The sequence below is a fragment of the Numida meleagris genome, chromosome 7 (genome assembly GCF_002078875.1).
Source record: "Numida meleagris isolate 19003 breed g44 Domestic line chromosome 7, NumMel1.0, whole genome shotgun sequence".
NCBI classification, from domain to species: Eukaryota; Metazoa; Chordata; class Aves; order Galliformes; family Numididae; genus Numida; species Numida meleagris.
The window spans coordinates 2,512,733-2,537,443 of NC_034415.1; the positions used below are offsets into that span (position 1 = coordinate 2,512,733).

Below are 24,711 nucleotides of genomic sequence, written 5' to 3' on the forward strand. Positions count from 1 at the left end.
CATTTTATGTTGAAGGGGATTAAGAAATGAATTCTGTCATAGAAGTTCTTGAGCATTTATCCTAAGAACCTACATCTTTTTTGCAACTAAATTATTTTAGTCTTAATTAACATTTTTATATACCTTGTATACCTTTTTAACTGTTCGTTTGTAGATAGTTATGAATAAGCTCTCTTTTTGTCTGCTATGGAATTGCTTTCTCTGTTTCTCTTCATATGAAATAGGAGGATTGTGCCATTAAGGAATGTAGAGATTTTTCTTTTCCTTCCAATATTTGTTAAGCTAATTTTTATGTGTCAGAGAAAAACCTCATCTTCTGTCTTGTTCCTTGCAACCTTCATGCAAACTCTACATGATTTTCTTCACTTCCTTCCCCCACACCTCACTCTCTAGCTATGTTGGTTGTTTTGCTGGATGATTGAGTGAGGATGCAGATGTTCTTGTTCTTTTCGGTCACAACTCAAAATTAGTCCTAAATTGCACTATGTCACTGCTTGACTCCTCACTTTTTCTGCACTTTGAATCTCTTCTCCTTTGTCCCCTCCTCCATAAATACTTTTGCTCTCCCGTTCTGCTCTTCGGTTTTTCCCCTTCAGGTTGTATTTCTTCTATTGTGTGTACAGCACGTGTGCCTTTTTAGCATGGAGATGATGTTAAGAGCCTTATTGATTTCACCTACGGTGCCCACCCAATCGCATGGGAAGGGCTATGTTGCAGAGCGTAAAAAGTGGCTCTGCTGCACATGCTGTAGGAAGATTTCTCATTAGCTGTAGAATGTTGCTCCAGTATGTGAACTACTGTGCCTACTATTTAGCTCACAAACTATTACAGTCAATGAGTAATGACAGCAGAAATGATATCACTTTCAGTGTCCTGTTCCTGGCTAAACCATTTCTGTTGGTGTTTTGAGTAGCAGTCTCTGGCTGTGGAGATGATTGGATTTGTGGCTTACACAAAAATTTTTACTTTGAAAATAGATGAGAATAGAAAGTACATAGCTAAGAATATATTTAATACATTTCAAGCTGTATAGATAAAGATAAATCTATAACATTTCCTGAGAGCTTCAGTCATTCTGGTCAATTTGTAGGATGAGTTACAAACTCTGAAATAAAGTAGTAATTTTGTACAACTGAGTTCTTTCCACTCATGATCTCATTGTATTATGCATGTGTATATAATATAAAATGTAGGCATATGAGAAAAATCTGAGTAACTACAGGAGGAACCCAAGTGGTGGATCATGGATCACAGAGTGAGCGTGGAAACAATGGTTGCCTGTTGGGGATAGTAATCAGTGGAAGAAGATGGCTCAACCTGGAGTTGCTGAGTCCCCACTCCTCTCCATCAGCTGGTACCTCCACCTTGACATCAATTCCATCTTGAATCTATCTCTAATCTTTTCTCTGATTTGGGGAGAATTAGGGTCAATGTCTGGTGTGGTTTACTTTTCAGTGTTAGATTTGGAGACAAAATACACTTAAAATTTTCAGTTTACAGTAGCAGCTGCCTGTAAGCAGGAACTGAGTAAGCTGAATTAATGAGTTGGGTAAGAATTGGGCTTCATTGGCTGGTCAAGCATATGTGCACGACACCTTAAAATTAATGACACTGCTAACTTTGTTTTGTTTAAAAAATAATTTATTAAAATCTTTTCCCCATGCATGGTTTTCCATTGTTTTGAAACAACAAAATCTCTCTGAAATTCAGAGCCCTTTAGAAATTCCAAAATTTGAAGGATGGCACATATCAAACATACTTTGTTTCCTAAGCAGATAAAATTTCTCGTCTTCCAAGTTAAATTGAGAATTAGGGGTAAATGTGATGGTTAGACATCTAGTTTTTCATTGGAAGAGATTTAATTCCTGCCTTAATCAGCTCTCTCAAGGCAGCCTTAAAATTCAGCCTGCACAATGGCTATAGTGTAAACAGCAATCTTTAAAACAGCTCTTTACCTGCTCTGTGTGTACCAAAGAGCCTTTTCTGTATTCTGCAGATATTAGAAAATTTTCAAAACTACTTTTATTCATATAGTAAACTGTAATAGCCTTGAAAGAGCCCATTGTAGTCTGCAGAGTTAATAAGTGTTTTTACACACATTCTTTGCTATTGGTGATTTATTGTTGTTAAACTAAGATTAAATGTAAGCAGGCCATGCAGGAGCTGAAAGGAAGGGGAAAAAAAAAAATCAAGACACAGGAATGAGGGAGGAGGAGGTCAGCGACAGTTTGAGGCAGCTTGCCTATGCTGTCTCCCTGCAAGTGAGCAGGTCAGTCGTTTTGAAGTAACCCACAGGCCTGAGTTCTGCAAAAGGTGTTCTGAAGTTCAGTCAGTAATCCTGTGCTCCATTAGAAAGTACAGATAACACTTTGGTTAGAAAATCCTGGTAGGTAATAATTGCATTTTACCTATGTTGATTTTCATGTTAAGGAAAACTGGTAGAGGCATTTTGCTGTGGTTTGGTAGTGGGGCCAAAGTCAAGACTTGGCTTCAGAGGCACAAGCCCCAGTTGTCATAGCCAAAACCTGTCCACATAAATATACGCAACAGGTATATTAAAACTATAGTGCCAGCGCTTCTTGAAAGTTTTGTGTTGAGTTTATACATTGGGGCTATCTATCAGTGTATGGAAATATCAGCCATCGTTAGCTTGTTTTTCTAAGGTTTGCGCACAGTCAGTTTCAATTCTGCTGAAGAGGGGCAAAAAAGCAGGCATCCTTGCCACCCCCAGGTCCTGCATAGAGCTCTCAAATTAGCAACCTAGAATTAATTCAGTATTTGAAACTGATCAGAAAAGGTGCTGATGATGGTTGGTCGCTGGCTTTTGTTAGCTGTTCTTCTGAAGCAAGTGGGATCAAATGCAAACTTCTGGATTGTTTGTGGAGATTCAGCCTTGGAGTTTTTCTCAGCTTGAGCATCCAGAAAATGCTGCTTGCAGCTCCTCCTGAAGGCTGCAGGATGCAGCTTTCAAGCTGGGCTGTTCTCACACTGACTGTGAAAATGTAGCGTAGTGTCTCTTGAGGAAGCGAAGGGAAAGTTGGAGGTGGTGAGATGGCATGGGGATTGCCTCCTGCTAGACTGCCATAACTTGCCTGAGCTATTTTTAATAGATTCTCAGAATTTAAATCTTATTTGGTCTCGTGCAATGACATTTTTACATATGCTTAAATTGCAGTACAGTATATTCTCCTTTGTCTTATTCCACAGTTGGGAAGGGAGGAGATAAATGAAAAGAAAGGCTCCTTACTGTTGTCAGATTCTTTGGGCTGTGGAATTGTTTCTAAGCAGCAGTGGAGCAGAGTCATCCGGCATACGTGTACGCAGTACACAAACAGCAAAGACTGCATAGTTGGGCATTTATTAAGAGCAGCTTTTGTAAATCACTGATCACCTGTTTGGGTGAAGGACCGTAGCCTGGGCAGAGCACAGGGTGCTGGCAGTGCTGCTGCTGGGGGACTTGGCAACACCCCGCAGTGCCCTGACCTGAGGGTTTCGAGGAAGATTTGCCTCTTTATTCCTGAGAGCAGTGCAGAGGCTTGGATAGAAAACTGCATCATTGGCAGGGGAGTAATGACATACTGTCATTGATGGCACTGTTGTGTCAGCTGTAATACACAGGCAGCATCCTAGTTATCCAAAAGAACCTGAAAAAATTAAATGTGAGTGAAAGACATCAAGCATTTACTAAGAGTGAAGAGTGTACTACGTTGCTCCAATTTACTGAAGATAATTGAGGAAAATACTTGTAATGAATTGAGCTTAAAAACCTAACTTTTAAGAATGAGAAAGTCCATTAATGATCACGGATTTCTAATGATCGTTAATGGACTAAAGATATATTGTCCTGTTATTTATACTCAGCACAGGCTTTTATTTCAGGCTAGTTGCTGTACTCAGAAGGGATGGGACCAAATGGAAATGAGTGGGATATTGTAGAGTCTGGGCAGTAGCATCACTTGGCTAATCTTTAAGCTGTTTTCATCACGTATTAAGCATTTGCATGTGTCCCATTATAACTTCTTCATGCCTTTGATCTCCTACTTGTTTTCCTTCCCATGGGAAAATTTTTGTGTTGTGTTTTGGTGGAGGTTTTATAAAGATAGACATATTGCAGGGGACAAATGGGGAAAAAAAAGTGTGGTTAGTGGGAGATGAAAGATGGTTCTCAGCTTCTGCAGGAATACTTTCTCAGCCACAGATGACATATGTTAACCATATCACTCACTAGCAGGTGCTTAGGTATTCTGCTGAAGAAGATGATGCAAGAATGAGAAAATAAGAGGACAGCAGAATTACTGGCAGAACAGCTGCATGTTACCTTTTCAGATCTCCCTACGCTGCCCATTAAAACTTTGCTTTAATTCACTTCTGTCTATACCATACATTACCTGTCCCAGTTGAAAATGCTGAGTCTACCTAAAGCCAATTTTCACTGGAAGTTGTTGAGAAAGTGCAATATGTATTTCTGTGAGTAAAGTTAAGATGCAGTTTGTGTTCTGAAACGCTTACATTGAATGCATTTCATGATTTCTATGAAAATCACCAAAGTTTGACCAGACCAGTTTTAGAGCTTGCAATATATGCTTTGTTGTATGAAGCAATTATCTTCCCACTGTCTCTGTGATCTTGTAATATTAATTATATTCCCTCTTGGTCTTTTCCTCCCCAAACTGAAGTCCAACCTTTTTAAGTCTCTCCTTGTAATTCAGCAGCTGCCTCCCCTCATCCTTACCTTCCCTGCTCTGTGCTTTCTGTAACTCCTTTACCTTCTTTTCTGTGTTGTGGGGGTCTGACATGCACAAGGCCTTGAGGTGTGGGCTCACTGAGGTGCAGGTGGCCAGGTCTGTGTGGTGCAAAGATGGCAGCAGGAGGCATGGATGAATGAGGGAATGGGGCTCTTCAGTGCTCAAGGGAGGTGGAGTGAAGGAGGCAGCCTGGAGAGAAGGAGGGAAGAAAAGGGTAGTTTGAGAGGAAATACGGTGAGGTTTGAGTGTGAAAATGCTGGAGACCAGTGACTTTTATGCGAGTATTTTTCATCATTTGGTGTTCTTATGCTCTGTATCTTATTTTTCAGGGTGTCCCAAAACCAAGTAGGACAGCATTTTACCTTTGTTCTCACCGACATTGAAAGTAAGCAGCGGTTTGGATTTTGCCGTTTGACGTCAGGAGGCAAAGTCTGCCTCTGTATTCTGAGGTAAGCTGCATATGAAAAATTGAGAAGTGAATGTAGAAAAAATATAATATCTCTTGAAATCTGTTAATATTTTGTTATCGTCAGTTATTAACAATGAATATTTACTGTTGTTAGTACACCATTTCTGTACAATGGTGCTACCATTGATTTCAGATGAAAACTGGTCCCAAGTCCCATCCGATGGTTTCAATTTGGGTAACATGAGAACTTTACAAAGTAGCTTTTACAGGCTTTGAGCGTTGCATGGATATTTTTTATTTCTAATGAAATCTTTGACAAGTATCCAGTCAACTTAATGATGAAATCCACTATTCTGTATTCCTGTACTTGGAAGCATGATTTTCAGATGTCTTCCATCTTTGTCTTGTAAGAAACTCCAGAGTGAGATTAATCATCAGTGTACAGCATGCCACCGTGGTGCAGAACCGACACTGAAGATTAAAAAAAAAAAAAAAAAAATTGGCTTCAGTTAAATACTTTGTTTTTCTTTCTGGTTTTTCTTTATTCTCCTGTAAAATAATAGGTTTAGTAATGAAGGCGGAAAAATAAGTTTAGCTAAAGCCTTTTTGTATTGTGCTTTATTATAAGGCAAAATTGCCAGTTCAAGTAATAGCCTAGCAGCATGTAAGATCTATGGAGGAAATGGGGGCATCTTGTTTGGGATCCTCCTGACATCCAGGGTTTTAAGCAGATTCCAAGCTATTGTTGAGAGCTTGTGCAGTGGTATTCTGTGGCAAATGGAAGAAGATTCTCTTGGATATTAGTTGTCTCTCTGTGATGCCAATAATATTTCTGTAATAATACTGCATAAAGATTTAGTTCAGGATGTTGGAGGATATAATACTTAGCCCTTTTTGCTGTGATATCTTTTGTTGATATGTTTTGTTAAGGACCATAGAGAATGTATGCATATGCTTTTAGCTCGTTTTTTCTGAGTTAATTTTTTCTTCCTCCATCAAGCTAGAAACAAAATTTATTATTCTTACTCCTAATGCTGCCTGTCTAGCTTCTAATGCTGCAGTAACAAATGCTTAATCAATAACACGTACTCAAGTATGCATGTTTAAGTACTGCGTATAGTACTGCAAAGCAAAAGATGCACGTTCTCAGCTGGTGTAAACTAAGATATTTCTATTAACATTTCCACAGAGACATACATTCGTTAAAGGTTAGCCAATGGTCTGTTACTTGACAGGAATAACTAGGTAAATGAAAAGTGGCAAGCTATAATTTTTCACCAAACCATAATCAAAACATTGCCTGTATTGCTTTTATGGTGACAATTTCAAATTTACAATCCCTCACTGAATGCATAACAGCATTATCTGCATGGAATTGTACTTCTAGGTTGGTAGCCCTTTTCTCTCTAGTTTATATGTTAGTTTGAAATAGTGCATAGCTTGGATAGAAAGAATGCATCGATGTTTTCATTAAAGTGTTTTCATATCTGGTCTGGTTTCTGCTCTGAATCCAAGATTCATTAGGAATGACCAAATGAAAGAAGACCCACTAGCAGATTTCTATAGGCATTTATTCTGTCTCTCCCTTGTTCATATTTGTTTATCTTAAGCTAACCAATATGGAAGACATTTTAATGAAGGGTTGCTGTCTTTATGGATAAAGATTTTGTACGCATGTGCACAGTTGCTTTCTTTTCTTCCACATTTCAAAATACCATCAAGTACATTCACTACATATATACACATAAACACACTTCTGTATCGTGGAATCATAGAATGGCCTGGGTTGAAAAGGACCTCAAAGATCATCTAGTTTCAACACCCCTGCTGAGTGCAGGGTTGCCAACCACTAGATGAACAGCTTGTACGAACAGTTCAAACTACATGTGTCTGTCAGATATATAATTATACACAGATATAAGCTCCATAACTATTAATTATATATAAACACACAAATGCGGGCTTACAGAAATGCCATGTCTAACTACTGCACGTCTACATATGCACATACTTGTGTAACTCCGCTAAGAAGAGGACCACATTCAGCCTGCAGGCTGAGACTTAACACAGACTAGTGACTGTCGAGTATAAAAGACTTAACTGAATGAAATAGTAGTAGATAACTAAAATCTAAGTAAAAACATCTGAAAGGAAGAGCAGGAACAAGCCAATCACAGTGATGAGAATGAAATTCTATAAAAATTTGGGTAGGCTGATGAGAATAGAATACAGCTTCCATCTTGTGAATATCTTTTGTGGGTGGTATCAGTTCAGTGTTAACCTTTGCCAGACTGACAAAGTACTGGGTTTTGAACTGAAACGTGAAGAAAAGTCTACTCATCCTTAAACTTCACACAACCAGTGTAAAGCTGCTTATGAGATTAGGTCTTGTAGCTTATCTCTCTATAATTCATTCTTTTCTTTTACTCTTATCTGAAATGCTAATTAAAGGAAATCATCTTTGAATTTTCAGGCATGTAGTGCAGTGTTAAACTGGAGAATTTAAAGCACAAAATACACTCGGGTTGTACATAGAAAAATCCTCTAGATGTTTCGTGGTTTTGTATATCTTACATACACAGAATGAGAACAGAATTCTCTCCAAGGTCAGAATGTTTTGTACAAATTCTCTGTAAACGCTAATACAGTGAAATAATTACACCCGATGTCGCAATCCCAGGTGTTTTCATCTGAAGAACTTACTCGTGCTACAGTGTGGTCTAAAGTGATCATGCGGGATTTGACTGCATTTGCCAAATTCAATGTCCAAATGAGTGCAAAATCATAGTAAGAGGAGAGAGCAAATCTTGGATAGTTTTTCAGAAATGCAGTGCGATCCCTTTGCAATTCTTTTTCTTGTTTTTCTCTATTTTTAAATGACAAGGCTACTTTGTGTGAAGCTCTAGGTGTGAGTCCTGCTGTGTCACTTCCTTCTCCACAAACCATTGAGCTCATGTAGCCCCTAAAAACCCGGGTACCACAGGAGGAGTATTGTAACCTATTTTTGTTCTCATGTACTATACTGGATCTTTTCTTCTAGTTCAATTTTCTGTATGTTAATTTAAGTAACAATTTTGGCAGCTCAGAATTGAAGTGGTACAATAGAAATGTTAATGTTCACTTTGGAATAATAGAAGGAGACTTAATTCGTTTGAGTATTGTTTCTATACATCTCTGCTGTTTGTAGTAGGAATAATGCTTTGAGTTTACATTAAACTTTTTTTGAATTACCTGGATGGTTTTAATATGAAGTTCGAATAATTTGACTGAACTTTGTGTTGTTAAAAATCTTGAAACTGTGATGGAATGCGAGGTTGACCTTATGTATCTAGGAAATGCAAAATGCATCATTAAAATTTTCAGTCTTAGATTTCATTAATTTTATGACTGTAAAATTGTCACCTACGTTTCCAAATGAAATGCTATAATAAGGAAGACAGGTTTATGTGGTAAGTCTTTGTAGTTCTTCAGTTAAGGCCATGCTTGAAGCTTTCTCTCTCTTCCTTTAGGCAAATCCCTTAGAAGCAGAATGTTTCAATTTTACACATTTTGTGTCAATTTTCCAGACAGAAAAGTAGCCCCTAGACATTAGACATTTAGCTACGGAAAGGCAGTTTCCTTAGTTTTATTTGATTACTAGAAGTTAGATTCCTGCTGATAGTTCAGGACTGTTAGTGGTTACCTGACTATTTGACAGAAAACATTTCCTTTCCTTTATTTAACCTTTGACTCATGAATGTAAAAGTTTTATCAGAGCTATAGCAGAAGCACAAGTGAGGTGGAAGTCTACTTACTGCAACAAGGGTTATGCACGACTTTGAATAACGTCTGAGCTCCTGCCTTGTGGCTCATTTGGATTAAAAGAAAATGCTAAGTATGTTTCTAATTAGCCGTGAAATATCTTGTGCTTGTGTTTTCATGACAGGCAGTGGCTGTACTCTTTAAGACCACTGTATTCTAAAACAGGAAATACATATCTTTAAAAACAGTCTTGTATGTGTTTTGATATTCTTCTTTACTGTGCGAAGAATCTCTTGTGGCAACTTTATGGGAATAGGAGGTTGTGTGTTTGTCTCCTTTGTTTGTTTCTCCGAGGAGTATTGGTTGTAACATGCAGTCTGCAAAGGCAGTGTGTACAATTAAAGAAAAATGAGAAACCAATGATGGTCTCATTATTTAAGAACCTACATATCACTTTCGTGCCGCAGATGTTTTGATTTGTCTTAATTTTTTAGGTTCAAGTAGCATGCTGAAATTAGATTAACCTTGTGTCTATGGTGCTTAAAGGTTTAAAGCAATTCTTTATCCAGTTTTTCAGCTCAGAAGGAAGCTGACATTTTTAAACTATGTTCAAATAGTCTGTTTTTACAACATGTTTATGTGTGGTTTTGTTACGCATAGACGGGTTGTGCATCATCAACCTCATCTTGCAAAGCAAGCAAGCTCATGTAAGAGCAATCTGGTCAACATGCCTTACCCTGTGAAAGAAAAATCTTCCCTGGCTTTGCGCTTGGGTTCATTAATTTTAAATAATGAATTTTACCTCGTGTATATTCAAAAATTAAATTAAATTTTGGTTTTCACTATGAGAGGGGAGCTGAGATCATAGATATGAGAGAAATATTGTTAATATTTTATTGAAGTAGGAACACTTATAGCATGCTGTTCATAAATGTTCATTATGAAAAACAAATGATCAGACAAGATTTTAGAATATTCTACAGCAAAAAATAATATGCTTGGGTGATGTAGCCTGCTACTGCTGAGATGATGGCAAAACACTGGAAGGGCTTTAAATGTTGCAGACTACTCCTGTGTCCAGGCTTATAAGAGTATTTTGCAGTTTGCACCTTGTAGCTTGACTTGGATGAAATGGTTGAGCCGTGCTCTGACCTCTGCTGCAGCTGGAGGCTGGCAGAGCTTCTTTGGTGGCTGCAATGTCTGCAGGCCCCCTGGAGATTGTGCCCAGCAGTTTTGTTTTCCTGTCCAGAATGACGGTAATGTGATTTCAGAAGGTTATGGGACAGAAGTTCCGAATGGAATAAAAGTCCAAGACCAGTAGGTTTAGGAACTGCTGCAGTGAGTGTTTTACAGGGGTGTGCAGCGTTCAGGCCCAGAAGCAGTGAGTGGCTCTATGGAGGTGTAATTGTGTACACTTTTTCTTCACCCTGAGAACTGGAGTCTATTTCTAAAGCCTTACCAGCTACTTACTGAGAACAGAGGTATTGCAAAGGAAATGTAACCTCTTGCTCTGCTCGCTGGGCAAAAGTAGCCTTGGCTTCTGAACCAACCAAGATTTCCACTAGCGGCTTCTGCTTCCCTGTTAGGGAAAGCATAGGTATAAAATGAAATAAAAATGTCTCAGTCTTTACTTCCTCTCCTGTCCCTATCAAAATATGAACAACTAATATTAATCATACTTGTCATTTTAGTAATGTCTTTTTTTGTGATAAAATTCTAGAAAAGAAACAAGAGAAGGTATGTAATTTTATAAATAAGTTCTAAATAAATACAACTTATACTTGTAATATGTACTTTACCAGACATTACATCTGTGTCATAAGCTTAAATAGTGAGCACGGAAAGCTCTGACGATATCAGAGCTAAAGGTAACTATTCTGTAAATAGATGACCGAAAGAAAAAAAGGAAATAATGACACTATGTTTCTGTGTTTGTGCTTCTTTTCTCGTACCCTTCAGTTATGTCACATTTATCTTGGATTCTATTTAACTGGTTGAGAATATTGCACAAATATGGGTCGCAGACTTTTGTTAGGAGCTTTTGAAATATGTGTTAGTGTGTTGTGTGCTTATAATGTTGGTCAGTGCTCAGCTGTTTTTAGTAAGTACTTCTGTATAGAAATGACTTTAGAAATGACTAGAAAGAGACCAGTATTCTTGCATATATGTGACATCTGTGCTATTCTACAGCAGTGCACAGCTTGTTAGATATGGGTACTGGCTCTGCCCAGGTAAAAGGTTTTCAGGCTTCAGGAAAGCAGCCGTTGTGGCAGTTTGCCCAGGCACCGCAGAGTGTAGAATATCAAAATGGCAAGTAAAATTGCCAACACAGCTACTGAAAGCTGTAACGTTAAAAGACTATGGGAACGTGACTTAAAGCTGTTTGACAGTGCTTAAAGTGATTTTTCTGGTGCATTTGGAATAATGAGAAGCAAAAATATTAAGCTTATCTACATGTGCATGGGACTTCAAGTAGGGTTCCACCTTACTGTGTAAAGTGAATTGGTATACATAATGGATCTGAAGTACTGAGATTTCGGCTTTGTAATAAATAAAGCAAAACCAAAGCCTTACAAATAGGTATTGTTAGTAGATACAGTGTAAAGAAATAGAGCTTTGATACAACTTATCATTGATTTACCATCAAACTGAAATTTGTGAGGAACAGTTTTATAAGCGTTTTATTTATATGTAGAAATATAAAAATGTTCTGGTCAGTTTAATATGGCAGTATTTCATAAACAGTAGAAAAATGCACTTGTATCTTATTCAGTTTTCTTTTTTTCCTCTCCTTCTTTAGTTACCTACCCTGGTTTGAAGTATACTATAAGCTCTTAAATACCCTGGCAGATTATTTGGCTAAAGAACAGGTAATTTTACATTTTACATATTCTGTTTCTTTGTGTAAAAGATTTTCCTTGAAATAATGGTCGCTACTCAAGTGCTTTGAAGTGATTCTACCCTCTTTAATTTTTTTTTTAGTAAAATTAAGAAGAAAGTCATTAAATTTGTTGTACTGGAATTCAATCAATGCAAATGTAGGGCCACCGCTATCACTTGAATATCATGTTAATCTTAGAAAGCTGCTGAGAATCTACCTTTCTGAAGTGTCAGTCTTGGTATAAACAGTTCCTGGGTGAAGTGTGAGCAAAGTGTTACATCACTGGAGAACTCTATGATGCATTGATTGTAAACTGTAGATTTCTGGAACTATCTGATTATCAGTTAGAAACACTTTTTTTTTCAGAACTGCATAAAATATGATGTACTGTTTCACCCTTCACATTAACTAAAAACTACCTCTCGTAATTCTGTCATCTCAACTAGCAAGACAAAATTGCTTGCAACATTTGGTGAAGAATCATGATAGTTTAGTTTGCATATTCATGAGCAATTAGACATATTCCAGGATTATGCAGGGAAGGAAATACTGGCATCTGTCTTTATGGAGAACATTGAAGCCATATCTTTCTGCTTTAACTATATTAGACTACTAGATGGAAATTTAAAAAAGAAAAGGCATCAATGGATGGCCGTATGTTGCAGACTGGAAAAGCTGATGTTTCAAGAATATACAAACTATAGTTGCAGTTATTATGTGCAATAGTAAATGGACTACATGATGATACTTCATGTAATAAATATAAGCAGTAGGAAAGCTAGGTGTTGAGTTAGTTAACTGTATGTTAAGTGTACTCTGTATTTGTAGTCTCATCACTAGTACTCTGAATCTTTAAAATGAGCTCTTATTTCACTATAGCAGTAAAATTATTAAGGTTATATTTGACCTTAATAAGAGTAGGAAGGTAGGATTCGTTTTCTCCTCTGCTTACTGTTTGTTAGTTTTCGCATTGTACAGTCACTTTAAGATGCCAGATTAAGCTTGTTGTGCTGCATACTGAGGAATCTGTTTTGATGATCAGAAAGTTTTAGCAGTGTATGGAATATGTATGTTATTGTACTGCCTCATGCCATATACATTGCTGGGGAGGCTGTTAGAGGAACATTGCTGTCTCCCTTTCCCAGGCACTCTGTGACCAAGAGTGTACAAGTCAAGCATAGCTGCTTATTTAACAAAGCTTTCAGAAGGTGAATATCACGGCCAAGTGTTTTAGGAAGGTGATACCCAAGGTGTACAGCATAAATAACCATTTTCATGCTGTTTTCAGTTGCAAATAATGTAATTAATTTATGGAGTATATGGGGAAAATATAAGACTTTTACTTACATAAATAAATAAATTTGGCCTGACTTTAATACTTCGTATTTAAATACTTCATGGCAAATTGCAATTGTCTTTCTCATTAAATATATACATATATATATATATAAATTGTGTGCCATGTAGTAAATTGTAATAATTCTTTTTTTATGTAATAATTAATTGCTTTTAAAAATATTCCCTATAGGAAGATGACTCGAATGATTTGTTAAAATCGTTGTATAGCCATCCTGTGCCAAAGGCAAACGCTTTAGTCAGTTTAAGTGTGGTAAGTATTCTCTCTATTATTCCTACCTTTATTGCCTAATACAAAATGCTAACTATGGTAAAAACAAAAAATCTTTTGTAAACAGTAAACCTATATTGCTTTCCATCATTAACTGGCTTGGACAATCTTTTTAACCTTTCTTTTTTTTTTTTTCCTGTGCAGAATAGTTTGTCTCTATCTGGAGCTCTCTTAAATTCAATCAAAAAGGAACAGAAATTGGATTTTTGCTCTATGAATGAAAAAGTAAACTGCAGTGGGATCTAGCATTGCTAGAACAACTTTTTTTGTGCTTCTGGCTGTTTGTTGTAGATAATTCTTGTTTCTCCAACTGTGAATCAGGATACACTGACTCTATTTTGTTGCTTCTTATGTCCGAGTAGGTAGACTTACAGAACTGGAAACAAGTTTGTGTATGCTTTCCCATCTTCCTACCCCTTTTTCCTAGATTTGCTTGATCATGCAAAAATGCTCTAGGAAAGCTGATGGGAAAAGTGCTCTGCATTACATAAAACTTACAGCGGAGATAGAGATGAAAGAATGTGTCTGTGCCACTATGCTTGGTGCACTGACGCTTTGGGATGTGGCACTGGATGCTCTCAGTTTGGCAAGTTGGTTTTGCCATAGAAAGATCAAACTTGTTGCTGTAACAATTCATGATGATGTTAACAGAAAAAGCATATGAAAATGTGTTTGTATACACCTGTAGAGGCCATATGAAATGTAAAGCCATTTTTCACGTCCATAGCTTCCGTAGAAGTAAATGTATGCAAATAAAATCTTAGTTGGACTATCAGTTTGCAAGGCACAGAAAGAAGTGATAGAAAGTCTTCCCTTATGTACTGAAGGTTCGCTAAATTATTTATCTTGACCTTGCTTGTGACATTTCCTGTTATTTTTAACCCATTTATTTTGGAATTGAGCCCTGTACTTCAAGTAAAATAAGAGCAGATTCTGAAAAAACATCTAGCCCTCTTAGGAGGGCATACAGAAATAGAGAGACAACCACTGCCCACAGTTAATCTTGCTCCTTAAAATAATGCTGCCTTCATATTGGTTATTTTTTCAGATTTCACTTTCATTGTTATACTTTTTTTCAATAGTCTATAGAACCCTAATATTTTTATTCTTTGAACAATACTAATCCACTGTGTTTGGAAGGCCTTTCAGACTTGCATCGTCTTTTTCACTGGAACATATTGCTGGTTTTGGAGGCTATGGTTTGATTTTTTTTTTCTGTTGCTTTGCTGTGTGTGTATGTATATGTACATGTATGTTTGTTTAATTGTTTATTTGCTGTTGTCATTATAATGTACATAATTCTTCAGTAAGTAACAGAAATTAAAATTATTTTTTCAGAATGACATAATATTCCATTCTATCAGCCTATAGTTGTACCCTCTTGTATAAGAAATAATATTTTGCCACTGCTAACTGCAGTACTATAACCAATTCTAATTTGGCAACCCTAAAACACTTTGTAATATCCTTTAAAAATCCTCCTGTGTTTCAGTAGGACATCAATAAATTTTTAAGATTTTTTTTTCCTTTTGTTTCCTGGAAAGTGTTGCTGTCTATTGCTGTCAGTGCTGTGTTTCATCTTGTACAGAGCTTTCCTATCTTAAAATGAATGTTGTGGTGAACCTTGGAGTGGAGGATACAACCAGCAACATTGGGATGACAAATTGCTTGCAATTAAGTTGATGCTTGCTGGTTTTATTTCAATATTAGTTGACGTTTGAATTTATTTTTTTCTCAGCTGTCTCTTGTTCCCAGTAGTTTGTTCCATGAAAGAGTTTTGTTATCTTTTTAGCTGAACAATGATTATCCAAATGCAGGCTGCTTGCCAAATGCTTGGCTGCAGGCACAGTTGAGCAAGTACTGTGGGTTCAGGCAGGGAAGAACAGGATGGAGTAGGTTCCCTTGAATCAGAATGTGTTTTGTATCTTCAGGCATCTATTTTGATAAGCTCAGTGCTGCAGGGAGCAGGGAAATGTTTATGGCCACTTTCAACTTTAACTCTGTGTGTCAAGCTTTTTATATCCGTGTCTCTTACTGGCTTCTTGTGTATTGTAAATAGGCTAGAGTGGAACTGTCAGTGGTCATAGACTTAAGAAGTAGCTAGTCTGAAAAATAATGGTAAGACTAACAGCATGAGGTTGCCTTTCATTGTGCCAGGATGAGTCTAGTTCAAATTTCATGATGCAGAATTAAAAAGATTCATCTCCCCATTTACTCAGATATGCAGAGTAAGGTTCACAGGCGTTGAATTGGGGTTTAAATAGCAGGCCACAATGGTACTTTCGATTATAAGTATATAATCACGCTTAAATTATGCTTGTATCCAGATACATGGTATTTCACAGTAATCCTTGTTAAGTAGGACACCAAAATGCCTTGATCCAGTTAAGGACCACGTTCTCTTCTTACACCTCTGTCCCAGTAACAAATAATCCATGGCTGAAATTTGTGATGAGTAATCATTGGTTCTATGAAACCTAAGCTTTCTATCACTTCCATTTTACCCATGGAGGGCCAACGAAAGTGCTTTTTCTTTTGTTGGAAAAGTTAGCTGAGTCAAGACTGAACTCAGATGGGGATGAAACATAGAGAATGAAGCATATTTTCAGATTGTATTTTAGACATGGGAAGCATTGGAATCATCTTTGCTTTATTGGTTGAAAAGCTAAAAAATCAATTCAATCTTTCTCTCATATTGCATAAGAACCAAGAGATGATTTTTGCAAGTAAGCAAGTTTTGAAAAAACAGCCTTGCCTTGTATCGGTGAGTTTAAAAGGCACTATCTAAAACCTGTTGTAATTAAAGCAGTAATTACTTCTTATGGGATATATCTTCTGATTTCAGGCTTATTTATACTTATCCTTTTGGAAATTCTGCTATTGTCTATACCCTAAAAGAGCAGTATTAACCTACCTATTCTGTTTAAACCAATCTAATTTCAGAGCATAACCAAAATCAAACTCTTCAACTAAACAAAACTTTCTAGTTTTCTAGTTTTCCTTTTTTACAGAAGACTTTATACAGGACAGCAACTATAAATTTAGTATGTCTTTCAAGGTCGTATACATCTTCCTAAGGGAGTTCGCAAAGACGTGCAAGGACTGGATACCATGTCATTTTTGCTGCTTTACGGTTCTTAATGGGTGCAGTAATGTGTCTTTGCTTCTCAGAGTTCTAACTTCCTTTTCTGTTCAGTGAGTGAAATATTACTACTTCATAAATTATGAATGATTATTACTCCAAGTTACTAAATTCATTAATCAGAAAGTCTGTTGTTAAATTTTCTGCAACCTTGTTACATATGGAAAACAATTTTCTCATCATACTCTTTAAGAATGCGTTGCATTAACCTGAATATTCTCCTATTCCTCACTAGAGAAAAGACTTAACTTTTTTCTGTTGATGCAAAACAATATCCTGAAAAATGTATTGTGCAAATGCAACGATGTCTGTTTTTAAACCAGTGATGGTTTTTGTTTTTTTGTTCTTTTTTTAAACTACTGCCAAACGACCTAATATGTAGAGAATATTTTCTATTAAATGTATCAAGCTGGTTTAATAAGAACTTTCTATGCAGATTATATAATATTAATATATTTTTTTGCTTGAACACAAGACAAAATATCTTAGAGACTTCCTTCTTGTTTTGTTGTATCTTTTTTAAGTTTTGTCTTAAAAACTGTTTTTGTTTTGCTAATAATAATAAAAATATACTGTATAAAAGCAGACGTCTTAAGAAAAATGAAGAAAACTTAAAAAGTAACAAAAGCTAAAAATTAAATAATTATCACATTTAATATGCACTTCAAGGCTTTTTGTCCTTCAAGATTTAGACTCATTACGCAAAAATATCTTAAAATTACTGAGTTAAATCTGTATTTGACTGTTAAAAGCACTGGATTAAGGAGAATAATTTAAACTACATCTGTTTTCAGTTTAGTGCATTTTATATTTACTTTCTAAATGCCCTCAAACATAAGATTATAAAATTGTGAATGTTTTTCATAAATGATTGTGGAATGTCAAGCTGTCAGACCTTGGATTTCTGTTAGCACATTTTTGATTCAAAGATGTTTGGAAAGAGACAAGGCTGTAAATTAAGTAATAATATTTCTGTTCTCATTAATTTTCGTGTAAATGATTTTTCTTTACTCATTCTAAATTTACATTTTGTCCTTTAAAATTTATTTTTGTGCTTGAAACTTTAAAATCAATGCTGAAGCCTATGAATGCTACTCTGACATGAGACAACATTTAAAACTGGCTTAATTTCATTTTAACTGCAGTATGGTGTTTTGTTCGTTTGGTTTGTGTGCTGTGCTAAGCCAGAAATTGTGATTTCATCGTGTGTTCTGCTTAGTTCTTTGTCTGGTAATGGTAAGAATCCTATTGGAAACATGGGTATTTGCTTAAATGAAGATGGGGCTGGAAATCCTAAATGTTGGATATTAAAAAAAATAATTGTAGTTGCCGTGTACATAATTTATTATTTTTTCCCATTGATTAGCACTCGTATTTCATTACTCCTGATATAACTGGATTGCCAACAATCCCTGAAAGTGTAAGTATACAGTTTCTTTTTAAGAAATTTAGAAGTATAAGCCTCATTCTGTGAGTAGGGCTGTACTCTGCTTTTACCAATAGATTTTTTTTCCGTGACTGTTTTTAGAATATGATTGATGTCTATTATTATAACCTTTAGCTAGTAAAGTTACTGTTGCATGCATTGTTAGAGCATTATACAGGGCATTTCCAAGCACTGTTGTCTTTCTTTTGTTCATAATTACTCTGTTTGTTTGCATTTATGGGGGTTATATATGCAAAACATATTCTACTTACGCAGCTAGTATTGTTTGAATACCTGCCTTTTAAACACTGCTTCACTAAGCTGCAAATTTAGCTATCAAGATAGGCAGTTAATTCTTGTGTAAGAAGGCATTGTTTCAGGCTTTCTAAAACATACTGTACCTGCTCGCATTTAGATGGTAACCGTGCACCAGAAATGATTATTGTTATTTTTTAATGAAGGCTTTCGTTCTGTAGAAGCTACATTCTTGATAGTGCTGCAGTGCAAACGCAAAATGTCAGATCATGTCCTCTATGATGTGTTTAGATAGAAGCTATTTAATTGGTTGTTATCTAACTTTCTGCTTTCCAGTTCTGCATTAAATCTGGAATTGAACAAAGCTTTATAGGTTTGCATTTTTACACTTCCACATGACAACTTTCTTCTGAAAGTTAGATGTTTTGGCAGCTGTGGTGGGCTCACCGCAGTACAAACATACCATCCCTGGGGTGCAGGGAGGGATGGGGGGCAAGGCAACAGCCACGAAAGAGCAGGCTGAGAAGCCCAAACCTGTGAGGAGAGGGAGTGTGCTCCTAGCAGGGCTGCAGCCTGGTCCTGAGCTGGTGACAGGGGACCCAGGGGAAATGCTGGGGCCTTGGAGTGACTCAGAAATCCTCACAAAGTTGCTGGATTGAGATGAGAGGGCCCATAGTGGGGGTGGCTCTTTGGTCAGGACAAGGATTAGATTTTAGATGTTTATTTTCATCTGTTTCACCCTATAGATTGAATTCCGCTGTTTGTAAGAAATCTTCTGTTCTAATTTATTATTTGGGCTCCTACTAAAGCATAGCTTTGGAGCTTAGAAGGTATTTAGTATGCTCATCTTGAAGAAAATGAGGGGAGGTTTCATTCTGAGTCTCTGGCTGATTGAGTTCTTGCAATGGTGCTGCTGTGCATGTGCTCTACTGATTCTGGGGGAAGAAATGAAAAGTAATTGTTAAGGGGCCTTTCTATACTTTTTTTTTTTACTCTGCTTATGAAATTCTCAACCTTGCAGTTTGATCAAAATGGCAGAGGGTAGAATATGTAGGAGTTGAGATAGTTACAGTAAGTCAATAATAAAGTGACTTGTTCTTTGCTCTAAGTTTCACAAACTTCAGGAGCAGTATCTTTTCAGCTCTAATGCAGACATAACCATGACTGTCTCCCAGAGAGATGTTGTTCTCTACAGGATGGCAAACTTTTTTACCGTGGCTTTTGCAGTACAGACTCAGCATGTCATTATCAACTAAATTGTAAAGGCTGTCCTAGATAAGTAGGACTCAGATTACCATTGCACATCAGCCTCTGACAACCCGCTAATGGGAATGCTTGAAGGACCATTACTAAATGCTGTATTTGTGGTCTTAAAGCTCTCACTTTAGTTTCCAAATATCTAAGGAGCATGGACCAAGAGTAACTCCATGCTCCGTGTCTTTGAATTAATAATGCCTTTGTGAACTTATGTAAAACTGTTGAATTCATTGGATCTTCTGTCATTACTTTTCATAAACTTTTTTATTTAATATTGAAATGTATCCAAAAAGGAGGGCAACCTTCTGGTCACCATCCAGACTTTCCTTCAGGTTAGGTTTCCCCAGTTATGGCCTGCAAGGAGCTGGAAGAGCAGCTGCTCAGCAGCAGTGGCTCTGGACCACACTGTGTTCCTTGGCTGTCCGCCAGCCTCAGATGCTGCTGGTGGCAGCCATGTTCCACCCCCCGTGGCTCAGGAGCACGTGCTGTCCTCGGGCCTTCACCCCTTTGTCATGCACTCACTGTCTTTTTGGGCTAAATGCCCTTGCTGTCTGTGCTGACCCCACATCTAGTGTAGGCTGAGTTTCACTGCTCAGGATCCTGTCCTTGGGATGGTATGTGCCGCTGGTGGGCTCCTGCGTTAGCATTCAGGTTTATGCTGTTCCTGAGAGGTCAGTGGAGATTCTGGTTGCAGGTGTGATAATGAACGTGTGAAGTTAAAAAATCAGATATAGCTTTTGTATGTTTTGAGACAAATTGGTATATTTTTGTACATATTCCCCAGCAGTTAAGAAAATGTGCTGTTTTTCTAGGCATTTTTGCTGATGGCTCTTCTCACTAAATCAGAACCTGTATTTCTCTATCAGTCTGCCACTGTTAAGCTCACCTGGCACACAGAGATCCACCTGCCTGACAAACACCCTTTTTTTTCCCTGTTTCCCCCACTTCTGTATTACCTGACCTATGAATAAGAGGTGCTCGTTGCTTTGCTTTTCATTCAATCCTACAGAGGTACACTCACAGCCTTCTATGACAGCTTCTGGCTGTTTTGGGGTTTTTTTTCTTCCCAACAAGCTGCTTTGCTATTCTTGAAATGGGCTAAAATGTGCTCACTTTGGGACAGCCTGGCAAAACATTGTGGCTTTATTGTCATAATTATGGCAGAACAGTTATTGTGGTGCTGGGGGATCTGTTCCTGGGTTTGGAAGTTATAGTTAATAGCATACATTGGTATTGATATACCATGTTTCTTAGTTTTTCAGATTTGTAAAGTATGCAAATCTAAATTCGGAAGCATAATCAAATAAGCAAAATAATTACTTGCACCAGTTAGATCATCACTGGCTTTAAAACTCAATTGATTGTTTTTAGAGCTTACGTACTTTAATGCCGACAGATTTCTTTAATACTTTTTTTCCCCACCTATTAATTGGTCAAAATTTTTGGTATACAGTGTGTTCATGTTCCTCTTAGCTACCATTGTCACTATATTGTTAACATCTTATTTATTTAAACAGAGAAACCTCACTGAGTATTTTGTTGCTGTGGATGTGAACAACATGCTGCAACTTTATGCCAGTATGTTGCATGAGAGAAGAATCATTATTACCTCAAGCAAACTAAGCACTGTAAGTACTTCACACATCTCCTTTTCAGTAGAATATATTGAATGTTTCACAAAACGACCTACAGACCTTTGTGGTTTTGGATATGTTCCATGTGTACTTATAAGACAATATCTACATACTTTTCTGATATATGGTTTTAGTCTGGCTCTTGAAGTACAAAAGTCTGATTTATATAAGACCTACTCAGATACATTAAGTCAGGTTAATTATTTTCCTTATCAGTAGATGAGAGTTCTTTAACTCTCCTGAGTTCATTTCTGTGCCTTCTAGCCTAAAAAGAATTCTTAAGGGCTATTATAAGATCTTTATTATTCACTTGTGGCTTATTCCATTGGAGCTACTTGAAAGAAATCAAGGGGCCATAATAATAGCTGCTATCCTAACCTGGTAATAGGTAGATTCATCTTTCTTAGAGTGGCTTGGGAGTGCACACTGTAATAGCTCTGATTTGGAGCAGCTCTTCAGACTTATAATAGCATACAACTCAAAATAGCATTTTATTATTAATAAAGGTTTTAGTCTACTGCCACATTAAAATGTTTTTTCTTTTTTTTCCTTTTACCTGCTTAGACTGCTAATAAAAGAATGATGCATTTCATTTTGAAACTATATATAAAATATTCAGGTGTTAATTTTGTTTTAATATTTGCCGAATCTTATGAGCTTTTAAAATCCCCTGTATTTTGATTATATACCAAAGATTAATTTTGCATCACTATGAAACTGTCACTTTGTAACCTACTTTTGTCATGGATTTCATTTGCTACACACAGTCTTTGGCTTGTTAAGCTCAGTCTTTAAAAATATCTTCGTTTGTATTTTTCAAAAGTACCCCATAAAACATTTTGTTTTACATTGTTTCTATGGTGGAAAATCAGAGTTATATTTCTGAACACTGCTAATTCTACTACCCAATAATTGAGCAATTATTTTCAAGTAAATTTGACGTAGAGGGTTCAGAACCATCATAGAAGGCTGACAGTTTTTACAGTTCTAGTAGTAATTGAATAACAGACTTATATATACATAAAGAATTTTTTATGTATTATATTCAGTGTGATTCTTAAAATCACGTATCTAAAAATATTTAATATATATAATATACGTAGTATATACAGTATACATAATATGTAAACTGTATACGATATGTATATTACATATAATATAAATAAAATGCATACTACATTATCTTATATATAGTGATGATTTGCAGAATGTGGAAATAAATATGTCTATGTTACTTAGGGAATGAAGGAAAACTGAGGTCATATAAGCGGAAGCCAAATGAACAACTGTAAAACCTGAAAAATAAGCAGTGAATGAATATATTCAGTCTTGAAATTACTGGACTATGATATATTTTTAGGCACCAAAGATTTTACTCTATCTTATGAAATATCTATATTCTTTCTATTATTTCCTGTGGAGCTGGCCAGGGGAAGACTTGGGCATTGCAATAGAGTAATAAGATGAGCCTAGTGGGCACAGAGAATTTCAAGGGAAAGCCTTTTCGAAGAACCTGACTTAGTACAAGTTCAGACAATGCGGCAAAGGGAAACATGGAATCGATTGTATTTTATTATTATTTTGTCAATTTGCCAGTTTAGGACACATCTTGGTATGAAAAAATGAAAGAAAAAAATACACCGTTAAAAAAAAAAGAAAAAAAACCCTCAACTGTAATGGTACCCCAGTGAAACCTTTTTTACTGCTCCAGTGGTGAGAAAATAGGAATCATGATGGCAGGTCTGTGCCTGTGGAAGAGGGTTCTGCAGGTGGACACATGTCAGTCTGCCTTGCAGGATTTGCAATTGTACTCTCAGCCTATGTTTGGATCCTCTTAAGGCTTGTTTATGTTTGGCTCAGTATCTCGGCTGGTCTCTGTTTCTGTGAATTGACAACAGGAGTGATAGTATCAGGATTACACTGTGTTCATCTAGACCACCTTATTTCCACTTTCAGGTTCCAAACTACTTGAAAACAATGGCAGGGCAGATCAACGGGTAAAATGCAGTGTTTGTGAGAAACTTTTATTTTGTTTAAAGTTCACTTGTTTATTCTAAACCTTTTCAGGAAGTAATAGTAATCTTAGTGGTGTCTCCTGGACAAGGATTGTTAGTTGTATGTAGTGGAATTTGGATGTCCTGAGGGATGTCACCAAGCAGTGAATGTGAGCAGTAGGAATGCAGATCAGGTGTGAAAGGAGAATGCACACCAATGCTACTTCCTTCGGGTTATTTTTTCGGTCTCCTAATATTATGTAAGTTGTAGTGAAATGTAATTACTGCTACGTTATGTAGCACTTCGAATACAGGACTAGTTATATTTTCTCTTACACAAGTGAGAGATGATAGGTGAATAGTGCTGGCTTATCAAGAATTTCAGTGAGAACCTGCTTAACTCTTTCATAAACAGAATAAGAGCGATGCTAGGCTTCCTTCTTTACAGAACAATAGAATTTAAAAATCAAATTAAACACTTCTCAGTATCTCCTGGAAGAACTCAGTTGAATAGCCAAGAATAATTAAATACGTTTTTTACATGTTTCTTCTTTGAAGTGTTGGAATGCTTTATGTAATACAAGTAAGCACATGGTGTGTATGCTAGCTTTATGCTGTTTTGCAATTGTGTGTACAAAATACAGAAGACTAGTATGTTATGTTGCAAGAGTTACACTATAGTATTCCTAAATTACGGCTTGATACTTATAGAAGATAATTCATTCAAAAACAGTGCCTTAAGTAGAACTTTCTGTTAAGGGAGTTGTGCTTTATCTTTGAGGTTAACTGAATACCAAGTGTTTATGTCAGTTCATGAGGACTGAGTTGTGATGTCACCTCCCAGTTATCAGCTCTGCTTTGGTTCACTATCTCAGGGCAGTGACTGATTTAAAAAAAAAAAAGCATAATTCAAGGCCATGCTTAGTTTTTCTCATCCTTGTTGGGGGGAGGAGGGAAGTGTGGGGAGAAGAATAGAAAACTACTCCATAAGTTTAGCATTGCTGGTCCTTGAATTTCATGCTTTCATTATTCGAGTAAAGGATCAGTCCTGGAAAAAGACAAAAGAGAAAAAGAGGGATGCATGTTTAAAAAGGTTTACTTCAGTGGAAAAGGGAAAAACAGAAAAAGTTTCTTGCATTAAGCTGTTGAATAGCATTTAAAATTAAAAAAAAAAAAAGATAATTACCAATTTATCTGGCGAGGTTTTGAATCGGTTGTCAGCTTTTATTTTATTTCAGCCAAGCGTTCTTTCTTTTATAAACGTTTCATATTTACAACTGCTAAGTATTTTTTGCATCTGTCTTTAAACTGTTTATATCCCTTTGAGTACTCCTTTGATGGATATATTTGTCTACTTGCCATACCAATTACTACAAAGATATAAGTGGAAACTTCCCACTGCTCCTTTCTGTCATAGCTTCTGGGTCATTATTTGCCCTAACTGTTGATTCTTTTATTAGCTTGACTTTCCAGCCACTTTAATAATGTGATTATCACCAACCTCACAGCTTGCTTCAGGCTTAGTGTTAGAGTGGGATAGATTCAGCTAGCCTGAGGATCATGCTCTGTAAGATACGTTTGCGGCAAAAATTGCCATTTC

The 24,711-nt window shown here is 36.6% G+C and overlaps 1 protein-coding gene across 3 annotated transcripts in view; it reads left to right on the plus strand.

Moving 5' to 3' along the window:
• DENND1B (DENN domain containing 1B) overlaps window positions 1-24,711 on the plus strand; it is a 151,690-nt gene that overhangs the window by 54,813 nt on the left and 72,166 nt on the right. Inside the window, exons 1-7 of one of the 3 annotated variants that reach the window (XM_021404163.1) lie at window positions 1,209-1,354; window positions 5,075-5,194; window positions 11,696-11,765; window positions 13,305-13,385; window positions 16,108-16,167; window positions 17,912-17,965; window positions 21,001-21,111. In XM_021404163.1, the coding sequence (XP_021259838.1) occupies window positions 1,308-1,354; window positions 5,075-5,194; window positions 11,696-11,765; window positions 13,305-13,385; window positions 16,108-16,167; window positions 17,912-17,965; window positions 21,001-21,111 (543 nt within the window). In that variant the 5' untranslated portion in view covers window positions 1,209-1,307. Of the gene's footprint in view, window positions 1-1,208; window positions 1,355-5,074; window positions 5,195-11,695; window positions 11,766-13,304; window positions 13,386-16,107; window positions 16,168-17,911; window positions 17,966-21,000; window positions 21,112-24,711 lie in introns of those variants that run through there. The other 2 variants (XM_021404161.1, XM_021404162.1) reach the window with 2 other exon arrangements.